This window comes from Somniosus microcephalus, chromosome 28 (genome assembly GCF_052327205.1).
Source record: "Somniosus microcephalus isolate GS21.2 chromosome 28, FLI_Smic_1.0, whole genome shotgun sequence".
Taxonomy (NCBI): domain Eukaryota; kingdom Metazoa; phylum Chordata; class Chondrichthyes; order Squaliformes; family Somniosidae; genus Somniosus; species Somniosus microcephalus.
In genome coordinates this window covers 37,070,293-37,083,627 of record NC_141014.1, presented here as the reverse complement: position 1 = coordinate 37,083,627, position 13,335 = coordinate 37,070,293, and the positions used below count along the sequence as shown (strand labels likewise).

At 49.1% G+C, this 13,335-nt stretch overlaps 1 protein-coding gene across 1 annotated transcript in view; it reads right to left on the bottom strand.

Moving 5' to 3' along the window:
* Positions 1 to 375: 375 nt before the first annotated feature.
* The window catches only part of LOC147099598 (receptor-type tyrosine-protein phosphatase H-like), an 80,689-nt gene continuing 67,729 nt past the window's right edge, over positions 376 to 13,335 (bottom strand). The window contains exon 19 of the mRNA XM_085969840.1: positions 376 to 542. Coding sequence (XP_085825966.1) covers positions 453 to 542 — 90 coding nt within the window. The 3' untranslated portion in view covers positions 376 to 452. The remainder of the gene's footprint in view (positions 543 to 13,335) is intronic.

Genomic DNA, 13,335 nt, shown 5'->3' with positions numbered 1-13,335 from the left:
TGTTTGCTGGTTATAAAAATATCGGATATTGGGAGAAGGTCTGTTTGACTGACGGTCACGAATCATCAAATCGGGGTAATGAAGAGTCTGCTTTCTGATTGGCTGTGGGGAGACTGGGTACCGCAAGGGTGGATGTGTCGGGCGACCAAGGGCCGGAGTGTGTGTGTGTGTGTGTGTGTGTGTGTGTGGGGGGGGGCAGTTTGGAGGGAGGCAGTCACCAGATGAAACCTCCGCGACTACGTCCGGCCACACCCCTGGATCGGCCATGGTAGGTGACACTGTCGTCGGAGACTGACGCTGTCGGCAATGGTGTGGAGATGCCGGTGTTGGACTGGGGTGGACAAATGTAAGAAATCACACAACACCAGGTTATAGTCCAACAGCTTTATTTGAAATCATCAAGCTTTCGGAGCGCTGCTCTTTCGTCAGGTGAAGTGGATCTTGGGTTCATGTCACGCTACATGTAACCGCACCTGACGTAGGGTCATCCAGACTCGAGTTGTCGTTGGCTTGTTCTCTCCACACAGATGCGGCCGGACCTGCTGTGATTCCCAGCAAAAAAAATGTTTTTTGTCTTTTTTTGTTTTTCATACAGACCCCAGCATCTGCAACATTTGACCCCTTGTGACCCCACCTCACTGCTCTTTGATGTAATGTTTTCCTGACTGACCTGTTTGGACACCATTTACACCTTTGATTGCTGTGATTATTTCTCTGCCGAGGTGTGATAAATGGCAGTTAGAAAGATTACCTGTAAACATCTGACATTATTCTCTGACTATATAAACTGTGTTTTTATGCATCTCTCCACTTCACCTGACGAAGGAGCAGCGCTCCGAAAGCTTAGGATTTCAAATAAAGCTGTTGGACTATAACCTGGTGTTGTGTGATTTCTTACAGCTGTCAGCAATGTTAGTGCAAAAAAGTTTCAAGGTGGATTTAAGGGGGCTTGTTGTTTTGTGTAACAGCCACGGCTACAGTCCTACATCCGGGTCAGCGCTGACGACCTTGTTCATAAGAACATAAGAAATAGGAGCAGGAGTAGGCCAATCGGCCCCTCGAGCCTGTTCCGCCATTCAATAAGATCATGGCTGATCTGATCCTAACCGCCAATCTACTATCACAGAACCATCTCCTGAATCTAACAGAATTAGGCACACGAAATAGGAGCAGGATCAGGCTGCACGGCCCCTGGGCCCGTTCCGCTACCCACAGGGCCATGTCCGATCCGAACCTAGACTCATGTCCAAACTCCTGCCCGCTCCCCGTAACCCTTAATTCCCTTTACTTCTAGGAAACTGTATTTCTGTTTTAAATTTATGTAATGATGTAGCTTCTACAGCTTTTTGGGGCAGCATATTCCATGGACCTACCACCCTCTGAGTGAAGTAGTTCCTCCTCATCTCAGTTTTGAAAGAGCAGCCCCTTATTCTAAGACTATGCCCCCTAGTTCTAGCTTCACCCATCATCGGGAACATCCTCCCCGCATCCACCCGGTCCAACCCCTTCACAATCTTATATATTTCAATAAGATCGCCTCTCATTCTTCTGAACTCCAATGAGTCGAGTCCCAATCTACTCAACCTCTCCTCATATGTCCATCTCCTCATCCCCGGGATTAACCGAGTGAACCTTCTTTGTACTGACTTTGTTCATGAACGCAGCGGCCCTTTCCACCCTGCCTCGAGTCCGAGCTCCCCCTTGTTGACGTTCAGTGGACCAGCGGACTTCCTGTGGCCACCTGTAGGCCAAGGGCCTCTTGGTTGATGCTGGTAGGGCCTCGATCCTGTGGCTTTTGCTGTACTTATCTCTCTTATAAAATTCTTTGAAACTTATAAAATTCTGACAGGACTGGACAGACTACATGCAGGAAGGATGTTCCCGATGGCCGGGGAGTCCAGAACCAGGGGTCACAGTCTAAGGATAAGGGGTAAGCCATTTAGGACAGAGATGAGGAGGAATTTCTTCACCCAGAGAGTGGTGAACCTGTGGAATTCTCTACCACAGAAGGCAGTAGAGGCCAATTCAGTAAATATATTCAAGAAGGAGTTGGATATATTTCTTAAGGCTAAAGGGATCAAGGGGTATGGGGAGAAAGCAGGGACCGGGTACTGAATTTGGATGATCAGCCATGATCACATTGAATGGTGGAGCAGGCTCGAGGGGCCGAATGGCCGACTCCTGCTCCTATCTTCTATGTTTCTATGTTTCTAGATTTAAGGTTCAAGGTATTTATAATGTGTCTGTCTGTTAATAAAAGCAAAGCGAATGTCACCTGTTGGCTGTCAGTTCCTGGTTGAGTTCACCTGAGGAGCTGCCGTCGCCATAGCAATGTGTCTCGTGGGCCATGCAGAGAGCTCTGCAGTGCTGGGCTGATAACTGTGCTGCAGTGTTTTATCGAGCCGTACCCATCACAAGACGATTAGATAGAGTAGATACAGTGAAGCTATTTCCTCCGGTGGGTTGCAGAGTCCAAAACAAAGGGGGCACAATCTTAAAATTAGAGCCAGGCCGTTCAGGGGTGATGTCAGGAAGCACTTCTTCACACAAAGGGCAGTGGAAATCTGGAACTCTTCCACCCCCCGCCACTCCACAAAAGGCTGTAGATGCTGGGGTTCAGTTGAAGCTTTCAAGACTGAAGTCGATAGAATTTTGTTCGGTAAGGGTATCAAGGGATATGGAGCAAAGGCTAAGTGGAGTTGAGGTACAGATCAGCCATGATTGAATGGCAGAGCAGGCTCGAGGGGCCGAGTAGCCTCCTCCTGTTCCTATATGGCAGGATCGCGGGGCTGAATGGCCTCCTCCTGTTCCTATATAGCAGGCTCGAGGGGCCAAATGGCCTCCTGCTGTTCCTATATAGCAGGCTCGAGGGCCTGAATGGACTCCTCCTGTTCCTATATAGCAGGCTCAACAGCCTGAATGGCCTCCTCCTGTTCCTATATAACAGGCTCGAGGGGCCGAATGGCCTCCTCCTGTTCCTATATAGCAGGCTTGAGGGCCTGAATGGACTCCTCCTGTTCCTATATAGCAGGCTCGAGGGGCCGAATGGCCTCCTCCTGTTCCTATATAGCAGGCTTGACAGCCTGAATGGCCTCCTCCTGTTCCTATATAGCAGGCTCGAGGGGCCGATTGGCCTCCTCCTGTTCCTATATAGCAGGCTCGAGGGGCCGATTGGCCTCCTCCTGTTCCTATATAGCAGGCTCGAGAGGCCGAATGGCCTCCTCCTGTTCCTATATAGCAGGCTCGAGGGCCCGAATGGCCTCCTCCTGTTCCTGTATAACAGGCTCGAGAGGCCGAGTGGCCTCCTCCTGTTCCTATATAGCAGGCTTGAGGGGCCGAATGGCCTCCTCCTGTTCCTATATAGCAGGCTCGATGGCCCGAATGGCCTCCTCCTGTTCCTATATAACAGGCTCAAGGGGCCGAATGGCCTCCTCCTGTTCCTATATAGCAGGCTCGAGGGCCCGAATGGCCTCCTGTTCCTATATAGCAGGCTTGAGGGGCCGAATGGCCTCCTCTTGTTCCTATATAGCAGGTTCGAGGGGCCGAATGGCCTCCTCCTGTTCCTATATAGCAGGCTCAAGGGGCCAAATGGCCTCCTGTTCCTGTATAGCAGGCTCAAGGGGCCGAGTAGCCTCCTCCTGTTCCCATATAGCAGGCTTGAGGGCCGAATGGCCTCCTCCTGTTCCTGTATAGCAGGCTCGAGGGCCCGAATGGCCTCCTCCTGTTCCTATATAGCAGGCTCAAGGGTCCGAATGGCCTCCTCTTGATCCTATATAGCAGGTTCGAGGGCCCGAATGGCCTCCTCCTGATCCTATATAGCAGGCTCGAGGGGCCGAATGGCCTCCTCCTGTTCCTATATAGCAGGCTCGAGGGGCCGAATGGCCTCCTCCTGTTCCTATATAGCAGGCTCGAGAGGCTGAATGGCCTCCTGATCCTATCCCAGGCTTGAGCCCCAATGCGTACTGGGTTGGCTGATTTCAGTTGTGCCTCAGTGCCCTAGAGCTACAGAGGGCAGAAATCTGCCAGAGCACCTGCTCCTCATTCTCACGGCCCCCGTTGGAAAAAGAGCACAGGTTTGGATGCAGGGTGAGGGCATGGCGGCGATGCACCCCTTGGTCGAATAGTCCGCCTCTGCTCCTTTTCCAGCCTCGCGCGTGGAATTCTTTTTCACGACCGATGGAGATAACTAGTTCTAGTTTGTATTTTCTCCTCGTCTCCTGTGTCCTGCGTTGCTCAGTGGGATTGTGTGTGTGTTGGGGGCGGGGCGAGGCGGGGAGGTGGGTTGTTGACTGAGGGGGCAAACTGATTTTCGCCGGTATGTTGACACTTTTATTGAACCGTCTGGGAATCTTACACAAAAACAACAACTCGAAGAAGACCAGCTCTAGCAACCACAACAACGTGCATTTATATAGCGCCCTTTAACATAGTAAAACGTCCCAAGGTGCTGCACAGGAGCGATCACCAGACAAGGTTCCACACCGAGCCACATAAGGAGATATCAGGACAGGTGACCAAAATGCCTGGTCAAAGAGGTCGGTTTCAAGGAGTGCCTTAAAGGAGGAGAGAGCGGTAGCGAGACGGAGAGGTTTAGGGAGGGAATTCCAGAGCTCAGGGCCCAGGCAGCTGAAGGCACGGCCGCCAATGGTGGAGCGATGGAAATCGGGGGATGTGCTAGGGACTCGAGACCAATTGTATCCCACCCGCCCTGCAGCAATGCTTGAGGTTGGCTAACTCCGGGAACCAGCGGGTAGAGACTAGTTGTTTAAGGGAGGTTCACAGATGAACTTTCCCCTCCGTTTAGAAGGAAGCCCCCCTCCCCCGAAAGGGTTAAGCACTGTCTCCCACGTAACGGACATTCAGGAGGAGGAAACTGGATCCCCGAGTGCGGGAGACATCGGACACCACTGGGTCAGCTCAAATCAGACACGAGACTAAAAAAGGAAATGCAACTATTCTCTCCCACTCACACTGGCCCATTCTCGCTTCTCCCCAGCCCTGCTGTTTACAGAGTAGGGTTTGGATGAATGGAAGGAATTAACAGCCTCGATGCCACAAACATTGAGCAAATGACACCCGCCTGTTGCTGGGAACAATCGAGAGAGGAGGAATGCGCAAATATTTCCACTGTTGGTGCAGCCAGAATTGGAAGGTGTCATGCATTGCTGGTTAAAACACATGACAGATCAGAGTGTGAGATAATATGGTGTGGGTGACGGGAGGGGGGGTGCAGAGGGGAGAGACATAAGGCGTTTTTTGTGTCTGCTGACTTTAACCCCGCTAAGAGACACAATCAGCCAAACCTATCTAACCCCCAAATTCAAAATGAAGAAAGAAACCCTTTCTTTCTTATAAAATTCTAACAGGACTGGACAGACTAGATGCAGGAAGGATGTTCCCGATGGTCGGGGAGTCCAGAACCAGGGGTCACTGTAGTGTATGTAACCGTTCCACCTTTAAGAGAACCATTCCACCTTTAAGAGAACTATTTTAAGAGTTGCACTACTTTATCTTGGCTGCTGTATACTGTAATACCGGTGGTGACCACACCGGTATATAAGTGCTGTGTAATGATTTATTGGGCAGTTCCGCCCTGGCCTTCAACCAGTAAAGACCTGTTAAATTTTACTCTTGTGGTCTGTGTAGTAATTCTCAATATAACACACAGACTTAACAGTGGCGACGAGTACGATCTTACCCTGCGGCAGAGATACATCCAAGGCAGTTTAACGGGCGTCGAGAAGAGGCATCCGCCCTCATCATTCTGCTGAGAGAAGACTCGGGTCTGCAGAGCAAAGGAAGAATTCTGACACGAAGCCTTCCATCAGCAACAGGCAGTGATCATCCCTTCTATCGCGGTGGTGGGTAAGCCGATCAGCGACGAGCAGCAAGTCGGCCACGTTGGCTGTGAAATAGGGGAGGGAAGAACGGAGGATATAAGGGCGGAGAACTCGACCACGGCCGGGGAAAAGAGCTGGACAGAAGTCGGGGCCAGAGGCGCTGAGACTGGGGCAGCGTAAGGCACGGAAGCCGCGGTGAATGCAAACGCAGCCGGTGTGAGAGACCGGGGGGGCGAACGCAGCCGGTGTGAGAGACCGGGCTACAAGCGGGCTGGGAGACGCAACAGCGTCGAGAGAGAGCTCGACCGCGACCGGTGAAAAAGGCCGGGCAGCTACCGAGGCCGCGAGGCGCAGCGACCGGGACAGCGTAAGCGCGGGAGAAAATAAATTTAAAATTTTTTTTAAAAAACCGCGGAGAACTCAGCCGCAGCCGGGGGGGAAAGGACCGGACTGCAAGAGGGGCTGGGAGGCACGATTTGAAAACCGCTGGGAGGGCGAACGCAGCAATACGGCAATCGCCATTACAGCCAGCGGGGGAGAAAGGCAAACGCGGGAAGCCGCCATTTTCGTAGGCGGGGGAAGAAGACGAGCGCGGGAAGCCGCCATTTTCGTAGGCGGGGGAAGAAGACAAGCGCGGGAAACTGCCATTTTGAAAAAAAAATAAAAGAAAAATTTCTTTGTGTTTCTTAAGAAGGTTGCGAAGATGCCTAAGCGTGGTAACATCAACGATTTCGATCCCGATGTTGAAGATTGGGCCACGTATGTAGAACGCATAGAGATATATTGTAAGGCAAATAAAATATCAGATGAAGATAAAGCATTAACCTTACTAAACTCAATGGGTGCGAAGACATACGGGCTATTGAAGCATCTTCTATCACCAGCTAAACCGGCGGATCAGACTTTCGCTAAAATTGTGGCTGTCCTGAAAAATCATTTGAACCCCTCACCGCTGATGTTAGCGGAACGGTTTAAATTTTATGCGAGAACGCAACGGAAAGAGGAAAGCAACGCGGAGTATTTAATTGAACTGCGTAAGCTAGCGAAATACTGCCAGTTTGGGGAAAGCCTGACAGAGGCACTGAGAGACAAATTCGTGTGTGGATTGTCGAAAGAAGGAACACAAAAGCGGCTACTTGAAGAGAATGATCTTACACTTGATAAGGCTGTCGCTATTGCAGCATCGCACGAAGCCGCAGCGAGAGGCACTGCGGAAATGCAGCTGAAGGCAGCAGTACGCGTAGATCAAATGGCTTTGGGTACAACGAAATGTTATCGTTGTGGGAAGACAACACGCGATCAGAACCAATGCTGGTTTAAAAAACAGGAATGTAGAAAATGTGGCAAGCTTGGTCACATAGCTAAAGTATGCCAGTCAGGAAAGAAGACCAGCAACAAAAAGTCACCGCAGGAAAAGTGCAGAAAGGTACATAAGGTGGCTGAGAAGAGTTCGGATGAACAGAATTCGGATTTAGACTCCAACAGCAAGGAACTGGGTAGTCTGAGAATTCACAATGTGAGTAAGGAAGCTGACCGACAAACTATCTGGGTCACACTGCATATAGCAGGAGTACAAATGAAGATGGAATTGGACACCGGATCGGCGTTGACGGTTATGAATAAGCAAGATTACAAAAGCTTATTCAAACATATTCCCCTACGGGATACGAAGATAGTATTGCAGACATACACGGGGCAAAGAGTATACCCCATCGGAAAGATAAAAGTCAAGGTGGTACACCAGGGTAAAGAACACCAAGGAATGGACATATATGTACTACCTGAGGGAGGTCCACCACTTCTGGGACGGGAGTGGATCAGGAAAATAAATATGGACTGGCACTCCCTAAAAGCAATAACGGTAGTTTCCGGAAAAAACAAAGATGTCAAACCTGAACGATTGTCCAGAATATTGGATGAGGGCATATGCAGCAGTGACAGTGACAAAGCAGAGAGTGAGAACTCGGTGAAGATAATCAGCTCAGACTCTGGAACTGATGATGGTAAGACCAGCCCATGTGCAAAAGACAAGTCTAAAATGGACTTGCAGACTAATGATGGAAAAACGAAGGAGTGCATAAATGCTTCAGAAGAGAACAAAGTATCGGAACAGAATTCCACTGAACAACAACAACATAGTTTGACAGAGAATTCTGAGTCTGTCCAGTCTACAGACATGCACATTTCTGAGGAACACCGGGCTCGAACTCAACTCAATTTCAAACTACAACAGCAATTAGAACAAATGATTCGCCGTTTTGAGCAAGAGATGAATGCAAAGAAAAAGTTCTTTGACACAGAGTGGGAAAATCTGGGAAGACAGCAGAAGCAGCTGATTGAGAAAATGGAACAGGAACACACAAACCGTCTGCGCGATGAGGCCAAACGAATCAAAGCTGAGCAAGAAAGGGAATATGTCAAATTCATCGATCAGTTGAAAGCTAAGAAGAAAGAGCACCCTTTTGTGAGCAGTGTCAGCAGTAATAAGCCACTCAGGGAATTGGTGGCAGAGGCAAAAACTGAAGATGCTGCAGAGATCAAGTTTGTTGCTGAAAGCGCTACTTCCAGAGCTTTGCTTCGAATTAAAGAATTGCCAGTTAAAATTGTGAAACCCTTAAGAGAAAAGATTGGCATGGAGAAACATCGTGTCATTTTCGGATGCAAGGTTTACAGGCCAAATGCTGCTGTCAAGTGGTATTACAAAGACAAAGAGATTCATCCCAGTAATAAATATGAGATTGTGAGTGAAGATGTGTACAGGAAGCTCGTTATTAATAATGTTGCTTTTGAAGATGAAGGCAACTACATGTGCGATGCCATAGATGACCAAAGCACAGCGAAGTTATATGTAGAAGAGCAATCAATTGCCATCATTAAACCCATAGGTGATGTGGAAGTGACAGAGCCAAGTGACGCCATTCTTGAGTGTGAGCTTTCAGTTGCGGATGTGAAGCCTCCAAAATGGATACTAAATGGTGAAATTCTCCATGCTTCTGAAGATGTGGACATTGAGCATCGTGGCACTATTCATCGTCTCACTCTGAAACAAACAACTTGTAAGATGATAGCAAAATACTGCAGATGTTGGAAATCCGAAATAACAACAGAAAATGCTGGAAAAACTCAGCAAGTCAGGCAACATCCGTGGAGAGAAATTTGAGTTGTAAGATGACCGGCTTGCTGCAGTTTATCGCAGGGAAATCAAAATCTGAGGCGAGGCTGACTATTAAAGAGCCTCCGTCAAAGGTAGTCAAAGAACTACAGAACATTACAGGGGAAGAGAAGCATTCTGCTACTTTGAGCTGTGAGGTTACACCTACTTCCAAGATGGTCAGATGGTACAAAGACCAGAGCTTAATCGAATCTTCTGACCGATACAAATTTAAACAAAATAAGAATGTGATAAAACTTACCATTACAAATCTCACACCCAAAGACTCTGGTGAATGTAGCTGCAAATCAAGTAATGCACAGACCACAGCCACACTCACAGTTGAAGCTCCAAAAATAGAAATAATAAAACCTTTGGAGGACGTAGATACTGAGGAGGACAGCAATCTAGTATATTCATGTGAGTTGTCCCGTGATGATGAAGATGATGACTCATCTGAACCATTATCACCCCTACCAGGTCACGCACGTGGTCCCTCCGAACTGAGCCAAATCAGTCTGGAAGCAGAAAAACTTCCCAAGGTACTCGAGCCTTTAGAAGTCAACAATGCTGGTTCTGAAGTTACGAAAATTCAAGCTGTTAAGTCCAGTGAAGGACTATTAGATAAGTCACCCCAGCAACGAAAACCTACTACACCACCGAAAACTACTACACCACCGAGGCGCTATCCGGACCGAGTCAGGAGGCGCAGGAGGCGCCGCCTCAGAGACTGAATCTGTGAACTGTTTTTACATGAAGTTGTGTATATATGTTATGATGTTATGTTTAATGGAGAATATATACGGTTAAGCTAAAAAGGGAGGATTGTAGTGTATGTAACTGTTCCACCTTTAAGAGAACTATTTTAAGAGTTGCACTACTTTATCTTGGCTGCTGTATACTGTAATACCGGTGGTGACCGGTATATAAGTGCTGTGTAATGATTTATTGGGCAGTTCCGCCCTGACCTTCAACCAGTAAAGACCTGTTAAATTTTACTCTTGTGGTCTGTGTAGTAATTCGCATTATAACACACAGACTTAACAGTCACAGTCTAAGGATAAGGGGTAGGCCATTTAGGACTGAGATGAGGAGGAATTTCTTCACCCAGAGAGTGGTGAACCTGTGGAATTCTCTACCACAGAAGGCAGTAGAGGCCAATTCATTAAATATATTCAAGAAGGAGTTGAATATATTTCTTACGGCTAAAGGGATCAAGGGATATGGGGAGAGGGCAGGGACCGGGTACTGAATTTGGATGATCAGCCATGATCTCATTAAATGGCGGAGCAGGCTCGAGGGGCCGAGTGGCCTACTCCTGCTCCTATCTTCTATGTTTTTTTTTCTATGTTTCTCCACCTCTTCCTCCTCACAGCGGGAATCCTAGCCAGGATTTCCGTCCAAGATAAAAGCAGGCCAGAATCTCCTCATGCTGCGGCTGGGGCCTCAAGGGTCACCTGGGGGCGGAGTGCAGAGGAAAATCAGCCAGGGGGAGGGGAGGGATCGCGCACTTGCAGCAGAACCAGCCTGGTCTTGGCTCTGTCAATTGAGGGTGTGAGCCAGTGGCTCAGTGGGTAGCACTCTCGCCCCTTAGTCAGAAGATTGTGGGTTTCACTCCAGGGACTTGAGCACACAAAGCTAGACTGACGCTCCCAGTGCAGTGCTGAGGGAGCGCCGCGCTGTCGGAGGTGCCATCTTTCGGATGAGACGTTAAGCCGAGGCCCCGTCTGCCCTCTCAGGTGGACGTAAAAGATCCCACGGCCACTATTTCGAAGAAGAGCAGGGGGGGGGGGGGAGTTCGCTCCGGTGTCCTGGGGCCAATATTTATCATCCCTCGATCAACATAACAAAAACAGACGATCTGGTCATTAGCACATTGCTGTTTGTGGGAGCTTGCTGTGCGCAAATTGTCTGCCGCGCTTCCCACGTTACAACAGTGACTACACTTCAAAAGGTACTTCATTGGCTGTGAAGCGCTTTGGGACGTCCTGAGGTCATGAAAGGCGCTATAGAAATGCGAGACTTTGATTTATGACTGAGTTTTAACTGGCCCTGGCACAGAAGGGACTAAGAGAAGCACCACCTGCCAGCACCGATCGATTTGGTCACTCGGTTTGACCCTGGCTGGCTGGAATGCAGGTGTGTGCGGGCCCCGGGTAAGGCAGAGGCTAAGAATCTGTGAGTGGCTGCTGCTGCCGTTGCCATGGAGACAGCCGGGTGGGCTCAGCAAGCCACCGATTGGTGGCCGGCGCATCAATGGAACTCTGTGCAGAGGGGAAGCGATTGGCTGAGGAGCTGGGCCAGTGTGTGTGCATGAATGCAGGGCTGGAGGGCGTTGACGGATCCAGCTTGTGCCATTAATTTTTCTCTCTCGTCTGCTGATCAATCAGCCAGGGTTCGTGTGCGTGTGTGTAAGCGTATATGTGTGCATATTTTTTTAAAATTCGTTCCTGGGATGTGGGCGTCGCTGGCGAGGCCCAGCATTTATTGCCCATCCCTAGTTGCCCCTTGAGAAGGTGGTGGTGAGCCGCCTTCTTGAACCGCTGCAGTCCGTGTGGTGTTCTTTGTAGCTGTTTGTTACAACTGAGTGGCTCGCTGGGCCATTTCATAAGAACATAAGAAATAGGAGCAGGAGTCGGCCATTCGGCCCCTCGAGCCTGCCCCGCCATTCAATAAGATCATAGCTGATCTTCTACCTCATCTCCACTTTCCTGCACTATCCCCATATCCCTTGATTCCCTTAATATTCAAATATCTATCGATCTCTGCCTTGAATATACTCAATGACTGGCCCGCCACAGCCCTCTGGGGTAGAGAATTCCAAAGATTCACCGCCCTCCGAGTGAAGAAATTTCTCCTCATCTCAGTCCTAAATGCCCGACCCCTTATTCTGAGACTGTGACCCCTGGTTCTAGACTCCCCAGCCAGGGGAAACATCCTCCCTGCATCTACCCTGTCAAACCCTGTAAGAATTTTGTATGTTTCAATGAGATCACCTCTCATTCTTCTAAACTCTAGAGAATATAAGCCTAGTCTACTCAATCTCCCCTCATACGACAATCCCCCCATCCCAGGAACCAGTCTGGTGAACCTTCGTGGCACTTCCGCTATGGCAGTTATGAGTCAACCAGAGTGCGGTGGGTCTGGAGTCACATATAGGCCAGACCGAGTAAGGACGGCAGATTTCCTTCCCTAAAGGAGATTAGTGAACCAGATGGGTTTTTATGACAATTCGGTAGTTTCATGGTCACCATTACTGATACTAGCTTTTTATTCCAGATTTATTTAATTAACTGAATTTAAATTCCCCAGCTGCCGTGGTGGGATTTGTTAGATCCGTGGTTCAGTGGATAAATAACTACACGGATGCTGTACATAAACAAATAACAGGTCTTTACTGGAGGAGGGCAATCTCTAGACTGGAGTACAGAGGCATGCGCACAGCTTATATACCGGTGTGGTTACTGCCGGTACTACAGTATACAGGAGCTGTAAAAAGTAGTTCTGACTTAAAGCACATACACTACAGGATTTAGAACTCATATCCCCGGATCATTAGTCCAGGCCTCTGGATTACTAGTCCAGTGACATAACCACTATTCAACCGTACCCGATAAATGTGTGTGGGTGTGTCTGTGTGCGAGTGTGTGTGCGAGTGTGTGTGCGTGAGTATGTGTATGTGTGAGTGTGAGTCTGTGTGAGTGTGATTGTGTGTGTGTGAGTGTGTGTGCGAGTCTGTATGTGAGTGTGTGTTTGTGAGTGTGAGTCTGTGTGATTGTGTGCGTGTGTGTGTGAGTGTGTGTGTGTGAGAGTGTGAGTGTGTGGGTGTCTGTGTGAGTGTGTGTGCGAGTCTGTGTGTGAGTGTGCGTTTGTGAGCGTGTGTGTGTGTGTGTGTGTGTGTGTGAGTGTGAGTCTGTGTGTGAGTGTGAGTGTGTGTGAGCCTGTGAGTGTGAGTGTGAGTCTGTGTGTGAGTGTGTGTGTGTCTGTGTGTGAGCCTGTGTGAGTGTGTGTGTGTGTGTGTGTGTGTGTGTGAGTGTGAGTCTGTGTGAGTCTGTGTGTGAGTGTGTGTGTGTCTGTGTGTGTGTGTGAGTGTGAGTCTGTGTGTGAGTGTGTGTGTGTGTGTGTGTGTGTGTGTGTGTGAGCCTGTGTGAGTGTGTGTTTGTGAGTGTGTGTGTGAGCCCATGTACGATGATGCTTTGCTATGTTGCCTGCAGTCTCCTAACCTGCCACCGCTCACTGTCCAAACTCAGACATTTAGAACAGCCTCTAATGGTTCCGTCCCCTCCCCAGCTGATTGCTCAGACTGAACCTCAGGATGTTGCACGCTCGGTATCCTATTCGACC